Raw genomic sequence first — 16,182 nt, forward strand, 5'->3', positions numbered from 1 at the left:
CATTCTGCCACCTGGAAGAACAATTGAAAAGTTGCATTTCGTCTTCCTAGAAGCGACACGAGTTAGGTGATATTAATCTCGGCAGTAGAATCAGTGCCAACTGCGAATGAGTTTAAATGGTTTGCCATTCACAGAGAAGACTATCAATAATAGCGCAGCAACTAATCAGAGCGCACGCCTCCATGGGTGCAGGGAAAATAACAGACTCGTGATATGCGACTATCCATCTGCACACAGCAATGTCCTTCAAGGACACGGCAGTCTTCCAAGTGATTGGTAAGCTTTCTACAAAGTCGTTCAGTGCCCCCTTGCTGCCCCCTTTGACTTCAACGCCCACTGAAGGAGGGCAAACGCCCCTCAGGGGGCACTTCCTCCCCCGTTGAGAAACACTGCTCTAAACCAAAATTACTTTAATCAACTACACTGATTTTGTCCCTTAATATCAGAACTACCAAAAGCATCTTTCCTTTCTTTCTGTCGTTCCAGAATATCAAATATATTCTTACTTCTGTCAACTTGGATGGCTTCCTGCACCAGAGTGCTTTTGACAATTTGTTCATCCTCCCTGCAGCCTCTACTCTAGTCTATTCAAGTTGCAAGATCCTTGAATCTGTTAGGTAATTGCAAGGATCCATTGCTGCCTTTGGATCCCCATGCCTACATCATAGCCACATCCGTTGTCCTTAATTGATGAAGGGTGTGATTGCTTCCTGGAACAAAGTAACTTTATCTTCCCTGATGCATCATTGTGTAAAGAAATCAGATTTCAGCTATCAGAGTCAAAGTTTCTTAAGCTGCAAGCATGAATCGCACTGGTGCTGGCTTATAAATGAATGGCTCTGAATTGGTTAACATTGGACTCTGCTTCAGCACCACCCAATATGATGATCTCATGTAGTGCTGAATGAGGAATTGAGAAGTCCAGCTTAGGCTCTGCTTGATATGTCAAGATGTGATATACCCAGCACCGCATAGTCCTAGTATTATGTCTTACTAATATAAATTGCATACATAACATTCATGTAATAAATTGCATTTTGTTAAGACAAGTGCCTCTTCTTGTTAAGACCCACAAGCAGTACATCCTCTGCCATTGTTAACTGAAAAGGCCTTGAGGCATTGTATAAAGAAGGATTGGCGGGGTGGGGGTCACTTGTGGCACAATGGTAGTATCCCTGAGCCAGGAGCCCTGTGTACAAGTTCCACCAGTCCAGAAGCATGTAGTAGCATCTCTGAACAGGTTGATTCAAAAATATCAGGCAAGTAGGATTGTGCATAGCTCTCGGGAGCCAGGGACAACGTGTTGGACTTCTCATTTGGGCTTTTGTGGTGCAGTGTTAATGTCCCTATCTCTGGACCAAAAAAAGCCCAGGATCAAGTTTCACCTGCCCCAGAGATGTATAATAACATTTTGGGCAAAAGTCCTTCATCAGGAATGTTTGATTATGCCCGAAACGTCAATTTTCCTGCTCCTCGGATGCTACCTGACTTGCTGTGCTTTTCCAGCACTACACTGTTGACTCTAATCTCCAGCATCTGCAGTACTGAATTTCGCCATGTATAATAATATGTCTGAACAGCTTGATTAAAAATATCAAGAAAAGAGAGTTATACAGTACTCTTCCCCAAACTTTAGCTGGTTTCACAAACCATGTCCACCAGCATTCACATGCTCTAACTGCAACATATCACCTCCTTTATTGCTTAATTTAACTAATTAATTGACTAATACAAGTTTTTTAAAATGGGAATTGGGCCAATGACCTTAGCATTATTAGCACCATATTCTAACCATCTGATCTATTCAGACTATGGTCAGCTTTATCTTTTTCTCACAATGTTTTTATACCCAGAAGCGCTATTACACACATCTGAGCAACTTTCCCACCATCAAATCACATGATTTTTTTTACTAACCACTACCCATAATCACCCATGTAGTCAATTAACTATTTACAAGCAATGCCCATTATAAGCAATGCAAACACAAATTCAAAGTTAAAAATATGATTTAAGCTTTGTCAGTTGTTACACCAAGTTGTTTAACTATTAAGCTATAAACTTAATGCAATACCTATGTTTTTCCAGTACTGATTTGAAATGCTGCTTGCATTTAGAGGGATAAAATCAACTATCTGCAAATTAAAATCTTGAATACTCATCTCCTGAAGACTGAAAAGATGGTTAGGGAAAGCAAGATCTTCATCTTTGCACCAAAACTCCACTGTACCAATTCAGAAGTGAATACACATACCTCATTGCACTCAAGCCTCATCACATTCTGTGTAATAGCAAAACCGTACAACTCAGATGGCCTCCTTCTTCAAAGACCGCAATTTCCCCCAGACGTGATCGACGATGCTCTCCATCGCATCTCCTCCACTTCCCGCTCCTCCACCCTTGAGCCCCGCCCCTCCAATCGCCACCAGGACAGAACCCCACTGGTCCTCACCTACCACCTCACCAACCTCCATATACATCGTATCATCCGTCGTCATTTCTGCCACCTCCAAACGGACCCCACCACCAGGGATATATTTCCCTCCCCTCCCCTATCAGCGTTCCAAAAAGACCACTCCTTCCGTGACTCCCTTGTCAGGTCCACACCCCCCACCAACCCAACCTCCACTCCCGGCACCTTCCCCCGCAACCGCAAGAAATGCAAAACTTGCGCCCATACCTCCCCCCTTACTTCCCTCCATGGCCCCAAGGGATCCTTCCATATCCGTCACAAATTCACCTGCACCTCCACACACATCATTTATTGCATCCATTGCACCCGATTTGGCCTCCTCTATATTGGGGAGACTTGCGGAACGTTTCAGAGAACACCTCTGGGACACCCGGACCAACCAACCCAACCACCCCGTGGCTCAACACTTCAAATCCCCCTCCCACTCCACCAAGGACATGCAGGTCCTTGGACTCCTCCATCGCCAGACCATAGCAACATGATGGCTGGAGGAAGAGTGCCTCATCTTCCGCCTAGGAACCCTCCAACCACAAGGGATGAACTCAGATTTCTCCAGTTTCCTCATTTCCCCTCCCCCCACCTTGTCTCAGTCCCAACCTCGAACTCAGCACCACCTTCCTAACCTGCAATCTTCTTCCTGACCTCTCTGCCCCCCACTCCCACTCCGGCCTATCACCCTCACCTTAACCTCCTTCCACCTATCGCATTTCCAACGTCCCTCCCCCAAGTCCCTCCTCCCTACCTTTTATCTTAGCCTGCTTGGCACACTCTCCTCATTCCTGAAGAAGGGGTCATGCCCGAAACGTCGATTCTCCTGCTTCTTGGATGCTGCCTGACCTGCTGCGCTTTTCCAGCAACACATTTTCAGCTAATAGCAAAACCAGCCTACTTTTATCAAGCACTGATGACTCATACTGAAATTCCAACTGCTAGGGAAGCTTCCTAATAGAGTGAGTAACACATTGAATTGCTTAACAATAAACTGTCACAGCTGGTAGTTTCTATGAATAAGGCTCTTTAATTAGGTTATCGTTTTCCAGGAGAGTCTAGGGCCTGTGTGGCACAGTGTTAATGTCCCTACCTCTGAGCCAGGAGGCCCAGATTAAACTCTAATCTGCTCCAGAGGTGTGTGTAGTATCATCTCTGAACAAGTTAATTACAAAACATCACAAAGGCAGAGTTTGCAGATGTCTTGTGGCATAGTGGTAGTCTGACCTCTGAGCTAGGGTACCTACATTCAAGTTCTTTTGCTCCAGAGGTATGTCATAACATGCCTAGACAGATTGGTTTTTAAAAAATCTAAGGCAGAGGCTGGAGGACTCTGGTGGCACAATGATAGTGTTCTGCCTCTGTGCCAGAACACTGAGGTTCAAGTCCCATCTTCTTCAGAGGTGTATCATAAAGCATTTTAACAGGGTGATTTAAAAAAATCAAATGTCCTTGATCATATCCGTGTGAGACACAAATTTTCTAAGGCAGAGTATGACAGCTAATCAAAATTAAATCTGAGAAAACGTCACCAGAGTGATTTCCATCTACATCAAATTCAAAAGTTAGTGGCCATACCTCATTGCATTAAAACCTCATCACATTTTGTACAATAATAAACCTATTCACTTTTATAGTGAGTTTATGATCTCCTTAAACACTTGCAACATTTTTACGTTCATTTTCACAGGATGTAGGAGTTACTAGCAAGGCCAATATTTGTGCCCTTCCTCAATCGGCCCTGAGAAGGTAAGCTGCCTTCTCGAAACACTGCAGTCCTTATGCTGTTGGTCCACCCACAGTGCTGTCAGGGAGATGGGTCCAGGATTTTCACCCAGTGCTATACTCCAAAGTCAGAATGGTATGTGGCTTGGAGGGGATCTTGCTGATGGTGTTCTCGTTCATCCATTGCCCTTATCCTTATAGGTGATAGAGGTTGTGCGTTTTGAAGGTGCTGATGAAAGAGTTTTGACAGGATCCTGCAGTGCAACTAGTAGATAATACATATCTCTGCCACTGTGCATCAGTAGTGGAATAAGTGACTGTTTAATATTCCAAGTCAGCATCTGATGACTAATCTTAACTACAGCTTGAGAAAAAGTCTATCAGAACTTGCACCACATTCCCAATTTGGCACTCATACATTGTAGCAGTCCAGCCTCATCACACTCTGTGCTTACACATTTGGTCTTTGAAAAGCTGCAGCTGAATTAAATTTTCCTTCTGCTTCAATGTCAGTAAATCTCTCAGGAGCAACACTACTAGTCAAAGGAAAAGCTGCCATGAAATGAGGTGACAAGGAAGAATTGTGAGCAGATTAACTGCAAATTCACATTGGTAGTAGTATTACTGATCCACTAAAATAAATCATAGAGTCATAGAGATGTACAGCATGGAAACAGACCCTTCGGCCCAACCCGTCCATGCCAACCAGATATCCCAACCCAATCTCGTCCCACCTGCCAGCACCCGGCCCATATCCCTCCAAACCCTTCCTATTCATATACCCATCCAAATGCCTTTTAAATGTTGCAATTGTACCAACCTCCACCACTTCCTCTGGCAGCTCATGCCATACACGTACCACCCTCTGCATGAAAACATTGCGCCTTAGGTCTCTTTTATATCTTTCCCCTCTCACCCTAAACCTATGCCCTCTAGTTCTGGACTCCCGACCCCAGGGAAAAGACTTTGTCTATTTATTCTATCCATGTACCTCATAATTTTGTAAACCTCTATAAGGTCACCCCTCAGCCTCCAACGCTCCAGGGAAAACAGCCCCAGCCTGTTCAGCCTCTCCCCATAGCTCAAATCCTCCAACCCTGGCAACATCCTTGTATTACTGGACAAAGAATGTAGTCCAATGTTTTTGTAACATCTTATTATTCATCGTTTAACAACAGCAATACAGGGAAATGTCTAGAGATGGGTTAAAAACTTTTTCTTTGTTTTGCTTAAGATCTACTAACCTTTGGTGGATTGTCACCAAAATCAACATGTACTCCCCTCAAGAAACCTGAATGGTTGTCACCTGAATCTTCATTCCAAGAAAATAATCAGTAAGTAAGCTTCAAATTCTCTGTGTGCCTGGCCATAGAAATAATGGACTGAATCTTTTGAGAATTGGCAGTCACTATTGGAACGTAATTCCGATCCCACTCCTTTACTATATGACAAAGCTCCACGTTACTGCCTGGAATTTCTGAGCCTATTCAGAATCATGGAGTGGTCTTTCATGAGAGTCATTCTTCATAGCACAGGAGAATCAGGGATGGAGAAAGAGAAGCCGTTCGCCCTAGTTGTTGCATTCTGTTAAGTCTTCATTTACTAACACACTGAAAGGTTTTGGGACATTTAAAAAAAGTTTTTCGGTTTGTTAGTGAATGAGTGTGAATGTGATTTGTGGACAAGTGGGTTAGAATGGCAGAGGTATCATATGATAGGATGGCAGGTGGTAGTGCGGGCAAGCTGACAGGATGGTTACATTGCCTGCCAGGTAGAGTGGGTAGGGTGCAGGCTGAGTCAGATTGCAGTGTGACAGAGGCATGGTGGTAGAGTGGTGATGTCATGTCAGGGAGGAGCAGAACCTGAGGGGCTGGGGAGTCAAGTAGAAGTTGGAAGTCAGGGGTGGGCAATCAAGTGGGGTCAGTCGTAAGGCCAACCCAAAAGTTCATAAACTCACTAAACAAAAATCAAAAGAACTACAGATGCTGGAAATCATAAGCGACTCTCCAGCAGTAGTTGGGATCTTTATTCTCTCCTAATAATGCAATACTCTTAAGAACTGTAACTGTAATTGGATCTAGTTTATGCTTTCATATTTACTCTGGATTGTCACAGTCTGTGTTCCAAAATAAATTGACATTTGTTGCAAGATTGCTCAGAGCTGCTGCAGGGGACAGTATTAGAGATGTAAACAGAGCTGATAGTAAGCGAAAAATAATTTATAGTCTAAAGGTTTTCAGTCAGGCGTTATATGCACAAAACGTACATGGCAGGCAGTTTAGTTCTGGTCCATTTTTGCCAAAGGTGTTGTGAGTAATTAATGTGTCATCTGTGTTCCTTCACTTAAAGTTGTCAGTGGAAGTTGTATTTCATTGATTTGTACCCCACCTCCTAAATTCTAAAAAGGAACAACCTATGGCATGGAATTTTTTAAAATTTAGTAGATTAAGTTGTAGCTGCAAAGCAGAACTGGCTCGAACATAGAAGACAGATGGTGGTCTGTGGAGGGTTGCTTTTAGACAGGAGGCCTGTGACCAGTGGAGTGCCAAAAGGATCGGTGCTGGGTCCACTGCTTTTTGTCATTTATATAAATGATTTGGATGTGAACATAGGAGGTATGATTAGTAAGTTTGCACATGACACTAAAATTGGAGATGTAGTAGCCAGCGAAGAAGATTATCTCAGAGTACAACATGATCTTGATCAGAGGGGTCTATGGGCTGAGGAGTGGCAGATGGAGTTTAATTTTGATAGATGTGAGGTACTGCAGTTGGAAAGGCAAATCAGGGCAGGACTTATACACTTAATGGTAAGGTCCTTGGGAGAGTTGCTGAACAAAGAGACCTTGGAGTGCAGGTTCATAGTTCCTTGAAAGTGGGTATGCAGGTAGGTAGGATAGTGAAGGCGGTGTTTGGTGCTTGCCTTTATTGTTCAGTACATTGAGTATAGGAATTGGGAGCTTCTGTTGCAGCTGTACAGGACATTGATTTGAACAGTTTTGGAGTATTGCGTGCTATTCTGGTCTCCCTCCTATAGGAAGGATGTTGTGAAAGTTGACAAGGTTTAGAGAATGTTGCCAGGTTTGGAAGGTTTGTGCTACAGGGAGAGGCTGAGTAAGCTGGGTCTGTTTTCCTCGGAGTGTCGGAGGCTGAAGGGTGACTTTATAGAGGTTTATAAAATTATGAGGTGCAATGATAGAGTAAATACGAAAGCTGTTTTCTCTGAGATGGGAGAATCCAAAAGTGGTGGGCATAGGTTTAAGGAGAGAGGAGAAAGATATAAAAGGGACCTAAGGGGCAACGTCTTCACATACAGGGTGGTGCATGTATGGAATAGCCTGCCAGAGGAAGTGATGGAGGCTGGTACAATTACAGCATTTAAGAGGCATGTGTATGGGTATATGAATAGGAAGAGTTTAGAGGGATATGGGCTAAATTTTGGAAAATGGGAAGTGATTTACATAGGACGTTTGATTGCCCTGGATGAGTTGGACTGAAGGGTCTGTTTCTGTGCTGCATATCTCTATGACTGTATGAGAAGGAATGGCAACAAGATATCTAACAAAATTGATTCAGTTAGTTTCCAGTAGCAAAGATAAACTTCAAGGCAACTTTAATTTACCTGTTGGATTAAGTTGGATGAGTGACTCACCCTCTGGTGTCCAACATAAATCCTGTTGTTTTCTATTGGAAAACTCACCAGCGAAGATAAAAGCTGACAAATCCACAATGTAAGTGCTTTTTCCAGCACTCCTTGTAGCCTAGGCAGAGCAGTTGACAAGGAATTTAGTAGGATCCCACTTCAATAAGACAATAATGCTGAAGATCTGAAATAAAAATAGTAATTGCTGGAGAAACTCAGCAAGTATGACAGCATTGGTAGAGAGAAACAAAGTTAACATTTTGAGTGTGAAATGACTTTTTTTAAAAACTCTTGTCCTGCCTCATATGGACCAATGAGGGTCTGAGGACACTGTGGATCACCTGCTACAAGTTTAGCTACTGGCCTGAATAGGAAAGCTGATGGTAAGAGGAATACATTGAGGCTAATGGGTGACAGGAAGTCATAACTGTACTCCTGTGTTTGAGATTCCATGGTTAACATCCCTGACATTTACTCATTGCTATCATAACTTTTTCTGCACCTGCATCTATGGAATCAATGTTTCCCTTATCTGCTATCTTTTGTATATATTTATTAAAACTCTTACAATCTGCTTTTGCATTTCTGGCTAGTTTAATTTCATTCTAATGTTGTTCCATTTTATCATCTTTTTGGTTACTCTTTCCTGACTTCAAACACTCTCCCAATAATCTATGGTTTCATTTTATGATGGACATCCTTCTCCCTGCAGGAGGTGATATGAATATAGCCTGAGAACTTTGCTGAGAGTGACAGCATGAAATTGCCCCTTGCCGATGGTGTGGGATGATCGCTACTGACATCTTGCTCCCAGGAATGGCATCTACTTTAAGCTTCTGAAGCCACATGTCATTGTGGTGAACTCCTGACCACAGCCTAGGTTGTCACTTATACTGATTGTCTGCTGGGGTTTCCACTTGTCATGTTTGATGTTGAGGGTACTCATGTAGCTTTTGATAGCATCCCTTATTCAAAGTTTTGGGCATCTTGTGGTCTTTTAACACTGACTATCTCCCAGTGTAGCATACCCTTAGGATATGTAGACACCTTCCATTCAGTGCACATGCCCAAAACCAGAAACCCTGTTTGCTTGATTGGTGTCAACATTCTTGACATAGTAATTGTTCAAAGGACTGCTTTATTTGCGATATGTCTTTCCATGTGATGCTCAAGATACATCACAGACACCGGAGCTGGAAATTATTGAGCCTTTTTCTTTAGGATTTAAGTTACCATGTAGAAATGTGGTGAGGGTGCAGGCATTATAGATAAGTACCTAGATCCTGCCAGTCAGCTTTTTGTTTCTCCATGTCCATTTTCTTAGTCAGCCAAAGTTACTCACTGCCTCCAAAATGATTGTATTGAGCTCTTTGTCAAGAGACAGACTGTCTGTCACCATATGCTCATGGTAGCCTCTGAATTATCCAGCTTACTACAATATGTATTCATGTGGATTCTCAATAAGCAATATCTCCTGCACACAATTAAACACAATGAATATACAATTAACAGCCAGCATGGTTTCAGATGTGCTTAGCCGAATCGAACAGTTCATTCTTTTTCTAACACTAGTGTCCATGCCCCGTGAAGCCAAACTACTTTTTCTCCACACTATTTTTGAGCTACACATATAATTCTTTCTAGTTTGCTTGACTCTATGTTATTTTGCACATAGTTCAGGCTGTAATCTAGAAATTATCCTTGAGGCTTTGTTTCTGAATTCCAAACAAAACGCCTTAAACTCTGTCTGTCGAACCTCATTCTATGTTGTTAATTTCAAATGAAGATCATCACATCTGGATCCTTTCTCTTCCACTCGAAGTTCTTCTCACCCTTTGAAGAAAGGGACTGAACACTTACACCAGGCAGACAGGCAACCTTCAGAACTCATGGGCTTGACAGCAGAGACTATTACCTATTTCCCTGACTATTCTGTTCCCTAACACTAGCACATTGCTTTACACTTTACATTTGAATGGGCTTCTGCAGAATAGTGCTGTGGTCCATTTGCCCTTACACCCTGCAATCCTTGCTATCATCTATACAGGCAACAGGCTACTTGTATCTGATAAAACAACAGGAGTAGATCTCCTCCATCACCACATCCTGCATTTCCATACTTGCTAAATCACTGTCCCATCGTTCTGACCAATTCTAAAGTACTATGAGTGTTATGACTTCTCCTGGAAGGAAGTACCTGGGTAACTCTCTCCCGCCCAATGCCCAGCAGTGTCAGGAGCACAGACTCCAGCTCAACAATTGATTATATTTCCTTGAGCTGCAAACACTTAAGGCTTGTCTGAGATCGCTATACAGCCCACATATTGAAGCTACAACACACCATCTCTGCTGTTGTATCTACTTTTATGGACAAGACTCAGCCCACCCCTCCCCCCAAAATAGACACTAACATTCTCTTATTTTAAAGGTAAATGTCAGATGCTGTATTTCCGATGCAATTCGATTGGTCAAACTACACAACGTTAAGCAAAACACAATTTACCCATAAACACAGGTTTGGCAAAAAGGCAAATTCAGAAAACATGTCTCACATGCAGTTCTCCAATCCAGGAGGAAAGAATATCAAACAACATTTCAAAGAAAGCAAGTGTAGTGCTGGGAGAGATTCACTGCCTTCCAACTTTGCTGAGACTCTAGCAACAACTGCCAAAAGCTAACTAAAAATCCTTGATCTGTGAGAGCTTGACCACACGCACTCAGGTTGTTATTTTAATGTTCCAAAAAAAACGCAAGGCCTCAGAAGTTATTTATTTTCTCATAGACTGCTTGACACCAGTCCCAATCTTTTTCACTAAAAGAAATCTGGACAAAACACACCTCTTAATGCCATAGCATTGTCACACTATCTAAACTGTTTCCTTATGTATTTAGTCAAAATTATTGGTCATACAATAAGTTCAGTTCAATAGATAAATTGGTTGATGTAGTTTAGATTACTTACATTAGATTACTTACAGTGTGGAAACAAGCCCTTCGGCCCAACAAGTCCACACTGACCCTCCGAAGAGCAACCCACCCAGACCCATTCCCCTACATTTACCCCTTCAACTAACACTACGGGCAATTTAACATGGCCAATTCACCTAACCTGCACATTTTTGGACTGTGGGAGGAAACCAGAGCACCGGGGGAAACCCACGCAGACACAGGGAGAATGTGCAAACTCCACACAGACAGTCGCCTGAGGCGGGAATTGAACCCAGGTCTCTAGTGCTGTGAGGCAGTAGTGCGTGCCACTGTGGTTTATTAATTAAATAGATGAATAATAAGTTTCAGATTTTCAGTTCTGAGAGTGACACACTTTTCTAACTTGAAGAGCAAAAACAAATCTGAAATGCTCACCAACAATTACCTAACTGCTGTCCAGTCCCACATGATATCTGGTGCTATAAAAAAAAGCTGTAGGCATGTAATCAGAATGTTAGGAGTGTGCTCTCCATGCAGAAGTCTTTAACATGACCATTGTGTGGGGCGAGGGTTAATATTGAGATCTTTTTCTCCACCACGTAGCCTCCCTTGCAATACTAGTTCAGCTTCAGCGACACTATATCATGTAAAACAAAACCGTAGTTGCTGAAGAAACTCAGCAGGTGAGGCAGCATCTGTAGACAGAAAGCAGTGTTAACGTTTTGAGCCCACTGACTCTTGGGAAGGGAAAGAATAAGTGGATGATGGAGACAAAGCCCAAAAAGACCCCATGAGGCAGACAAAGGAATGGATGATAAGTCACGGAAGGAGAAAAGCCGATAATAGGGACTAAATGGGTTCGCTTTGCTGAAAGCAGCCTCTACGATGACAGGGCCTTGTATATGGGAGTGGTAAAGGACATGGACTGAGGTGTTCAGGTTCTAAAGTTATTGAACTCAGCATTGAGGCCTGAAATCTGCAGGGTGAAAACAGAAGGAAATGAATAGACGGTCAGAAGCAGAGGTTGAGAAATAGAGGGGCACAAACACAGCAGGATCCCTAGTGAAAACTGAGAAATAGTTTGTTCTGATATAGTATGATAGCTCCAGTCTCGTGCAACCTTGCGTTATAAGAAAGCTGTACAATAGCCCTGCCATTTAATCTACTGAGTGTGGAATCATGTTATAGCTAATACAGGTAAAGAGAGTTCGTGTTCTACAAATAACAATCTAAATTCTTCAATCGCGTTAAAACCAATTAACGTCGAAGAACCATGCATTTTTTCATGCAAATAGACTGTACTGTTCTTCCTGCTTTGCGCTGAATCTCTCTGCAGCAAACCTGAGACCGAAATATTAGCCATTTTATGTAATTGTACTATGTTAAATTGATACATGGAATTATTGGTTGATTTCAAAATAGGAGTCATTTGGTCCAAATTGCCTTTGCTGGTTTTGTGAATAGGAACTCACTTTCCCATCCATTCTCCCGTAATCATGCAACTCATTTCTGTTCAGGTACCTAACCAGTGCCACTTGAAAGCTAAGTTTTATTTGTGTCCACCTGCTCTCAGGCAGATTAATTCTTGATATGAATTGCTGAGTTAAAAAAAAATTCCGTCATATCACCATTATTTCTTTTGCCAATCATCTTAAATTTGTCATCACTGGTCCTTAACGCCTCTGCCAATAGGAATAATTTCTTTCTAGCTACTATATTCAGACCTGTCATAGTTCTGAATATAGGTGAAAGTGAGGACTGCAGATGCTGGAGATTAGAGTCAAGATTAGAGTGGTGCTAGAAAAGCACAGCAGGTCAGGCAGTGTTTGAGGAGCAGGAAAATTGATGTTTCGGGCATTACCATTCTTGATGAAGGGCTCCTGCCTGAAACGTTAATTTTCCTGCTCCTCAGATGCTGCCTGACCTGCTGTGCTTTTCCAGCACCACTCTAATCTTGACGATGGTTCTGAATATGTCTATCAAATCTCTTCTCAACCTTCTCTTTTCATAGGAAAATGGTCCCAAATTCTCCAATCTTACTACCTAAGAAATGTTCCTCATCACTAGACGTGTATGTCTTTTCTGCATTCTGTCCTTCCTAAAGTGCAGTGCCAAGATTTGGACATGGAGGCTACACAAATGTTTTGAAAGGTTCAACAAAACTTCTGCTTTAGTATTCTAAGCCTCCATTTATAAAATCCAGGATCCTGTACTTTCTCAACCTGCCATGTGGGCATTTAACAGACAATAATATTGCTGAAATATAGTCTTACAGGTCTACAGCACAGAAAAAGGCCCTTCAGCCTATCGAACCTACGCTAGTCAAAAATAATCACCAAACTATACTAATCAATTTTCCAACAGTTGGCCCATAGCCTTGTCTGCCTGGGCATTGCAAGTGTACTTCCTTCTTAAATGTTATGAGGATTTCACATAATGTGGAATCACGTATAGGCTAGATCATATATGGATGGTAGATTTTCTTTGCTAAACAATATGGATGAACCCATCTAGGCCTTTTTAAAATGATAATCCACTAGTTTGATGGCTAGCATTATGAAAATTGTTTTTTTATTCCAGATTTATTTCATTTACTGAATTTAAATTTGCTAGCTGCCATGCTGAGGTTCAACCTTAAGCTTCAGTCTGTTGGATTACGACTATAGTATTATAACTATTGTGCTGTTGTGCTCAATTGTGAAACCAACTGTCATTTCTCAATGCTCATCCATGACACCAGTATATTTAAACTATTTAATGAAAACACCCTGAAGAGTCAATTTCAAACAGCATCATCTAATATTAGTAATCCATACATTCTATTTCATTTTTTAGATTTGCATAGTTTTAAATATTCTTTGAATAAACTGCTTCTTGGTTCTTCTTTCACTGAACAGTCTGTAATCCATTAAGGATCATCTGCTTTATTTTTGTCTAAGAATCACCTCTGGACGTTTTCTGAAGGTAATCTGTAGACATCATTTGTCATTTCCGACCGTGTGACCTTTCACTAGTTAACTTGCTGGTGGGGCTCGAGTTACTACTTTCATGATTTTTACCATTCATTGTATTGACTGTTCCAGAAAATACTGTCAATGTAACTGCTGATATTGGGAGTAATGAACAATGATAATTATCATATTCTCCTTCTTACAGGACAGTGCAGATGAAGCTTACAAATGAGGTGTCTAATGACATAATTCAAGACAAGTCAGAGTGTGAGAATTATAAACCCTCCCCCACTCCCATTGAAACAACTGACACACATTTATGGGAGAAGGAGGAAATTCATGGTGACTCAGGAAACTGTAAGGTAAAATCTCAAAGCTCAGAGCCCAGACATTCATTACTCTGAGCCCCTGCCTGATGAATAGCTCTAGCTGATGATCTCTATTGTCAATTTCAGAAGGTGTAGTTATAGAAATGCTTGTGATTTCACCTATTTATATTTTAATGAGTCTGGATGATTGAGACTTTTACTACCTTGAAGTAAATAGACATCCTTTTCACATAGGTAAAAATAGTGAGTAAATGACTTTATGAAGCGTTTTTTAATACATTCTGGGTCCATTGCTTGCATATACTCTATAGTGGGTGAATGGGGATGGAAATGCTAAAGCCCAGCATGGCAAAGATTCTTCTCCTTTAGGTCAAGCGAATTCTAATTCTACAGCAAGGACTACTCCCTTTTATGTTCAAATCTACAAGAAAGCAACATATTTTCTTCTATCTACACACTTACCCATAAAAGAAATACACAAGCACTTGTCTATTATTTGAGCTGTAGAAGGTGTTTAAGACATCCATTCAAAAAGACCATGCTATATGCTTATCTAGATCATTTGTGGTTTGTTGTCACGATAAGTAATCTTATTAAAATGTACAAGATTCTGACAGGGCTTGACAGGGGAGATGTTGAGAAGATATTTCTACTACTGGGGAAACCTCAACTAGAGGGCATAGTCACGGAATAAGGAGACACTCATTAAAAGCTGAGATGTGAAGAAATTTCATATCCGAGAGGGTAATGAATGTCTGGAATTCTCTACACCAGAGAATTGTGGAGGCCAGATCAGTAAAAGTATCTAAAGAGGAGATAAAATGGATTTCTGAAGTCTTACGGAATTGAGGGAGAAATTGAGGCCTGGGGCATGTCAACCATGATCTTGTCGAATATCTAGGATGGTTTGAGGGTTTTAGTGGCCCACTCCTGCATCTTAGAATCATTGTATAGTAGAAGCCCTTTGGCCCATCAAATCTGCGGCAATCTATCCAAACATGATAGTTTCCAGCACTTGACCCATAAACCTTAAAAGTTATGACAGTTCAAGTGCTTATCCACTATTTTTATGTTCTTATTACAATGTTCCTTCCTGGACACAGTCTGCATAGGGCCTATGTAGTGGTCTCCCTCAGCCCCTAGTTATTACCTTGGCTGTTTCAAACCCACCTTTCTGGATTGACAGGCTGACTGCACCAGGCAATTCTATTCCCCCCCCCCCCCCCCCCCCACCTCCAACCCCACCAATAATGATCCCATCTCCCATCACTTTCTCCTGAAGCAGATTGGCCATGCCAAGAATTTTCATAGTTCTTGTTACCTGACTCAAGGATGCAAATCCAGGCTCAATAACCCAAAAGAATAACTATTGTAAGAGATAGAATATTGCTATCTGGAATAAAGGAAATGTTAAAGATTATTTTGATCCTATTTGTTCAATGGAAACAGGGTGTTTACCCACTGAAATTCTTCAGGAATAGCATTTTTTTCTATTTGCCTGCTTTTCTGAGCAAACATCAGGAAGACCGGCCTAAAGTCAACAGAGCTTTTCATCAGAAATACATTTCATATCTGGTCAGTCAGCAGGAATGGGATCTGTACCAGAAAAGGGCATTATCAAGATTTATATGTTTATGTTTCTTTAGAGGCCAGAAGGAGACGTGTGTCAGTCAAAATTCTGGTCCAACCAGCTAACGGCTGGATTTATAAAATTCATGACTCATTAAAAACTACTGTTTGTGGAAAGAAAGGAAATAACTTTTCATTTCATGGATCCTCAGGGCCACACAAAGCAGTTTGTGGCCAATGAACTATTTGGAAGAATAATCGAGTTGGTAAAGTAGAAACCACAACAATCTGTGCATGGCAATAAGATAAATGAGTTGTTTTAGTGATGTTGATTGAGACATGAATGTTGACCAGGACATCAGGAGAAGTCTTCCATGTTACTTTGAATTTTCTCACGAATCTGTAGATACTACACTCCGCAAGATCACATTATCAACACATGAGAAGCAATAGCAGAACAATACTGAGTGGTTTGAAGATAATATCACTGTGATAGAGTCGATAAAGTGTGGCACTGGAAAAAGCACAGCAGGTCAGGCAGCATCTGAGGAACAAGAGAGTTGACGTTTCAGGCTTA

At 41.5% G+C, this 16,182-nt stretch overlaps 1 protein-coding gene across 4 annotated transcripts in view; it reads left to right on the forward strand.

Annotated features, from left to right (window-relative positions):
• The window catches only part of cunh7orf57 (chromosome unknown C7orf57 homolog), a 78,139-nt gene that overhangs the window by 33,160 nt on the left and 28,797 nt on the right, over window positions 1–16,182 (forward strand). For all 4 annotated transcript variants that reach the window (XM_087988619.1, XM_043693799.2, XM_087988621.1 and 1 more), the window contains 2 exons: window positions 5,421–5,520; window positions 13,913–14,069. In XM_087988619.1, coding sequence (XP_087844745.1) covers window positions 5,421–5,520; window positions 13,913–14,069 — 257 coding nt within the window. The remainder of the gene's footprint in view (window positions 1–5,420; window positions 5,521–13,912; window positions 14,070–16,182) is intronic.

The sequence above is a fragment of the Chiloscyllium plagiosum genome, unplaced genomic scaffold (assembly GCF_037043375.1).
Source record: "Chiloscyllium plagiosum isolate Xiang-an unplaced genomic scaffold, Cpla_swu_hap1 HiC_scaffold_7, whole genome shotgun sequence".
Classification (NCBI taxonomy): domain Eukaryota; kingdom Metazoa; phylum Chordata; class Chondrichthyes; order Orectolobiformes; family Hemiscylliidae; genus Chiloscyllium; species Chiloscyllium plagiosum.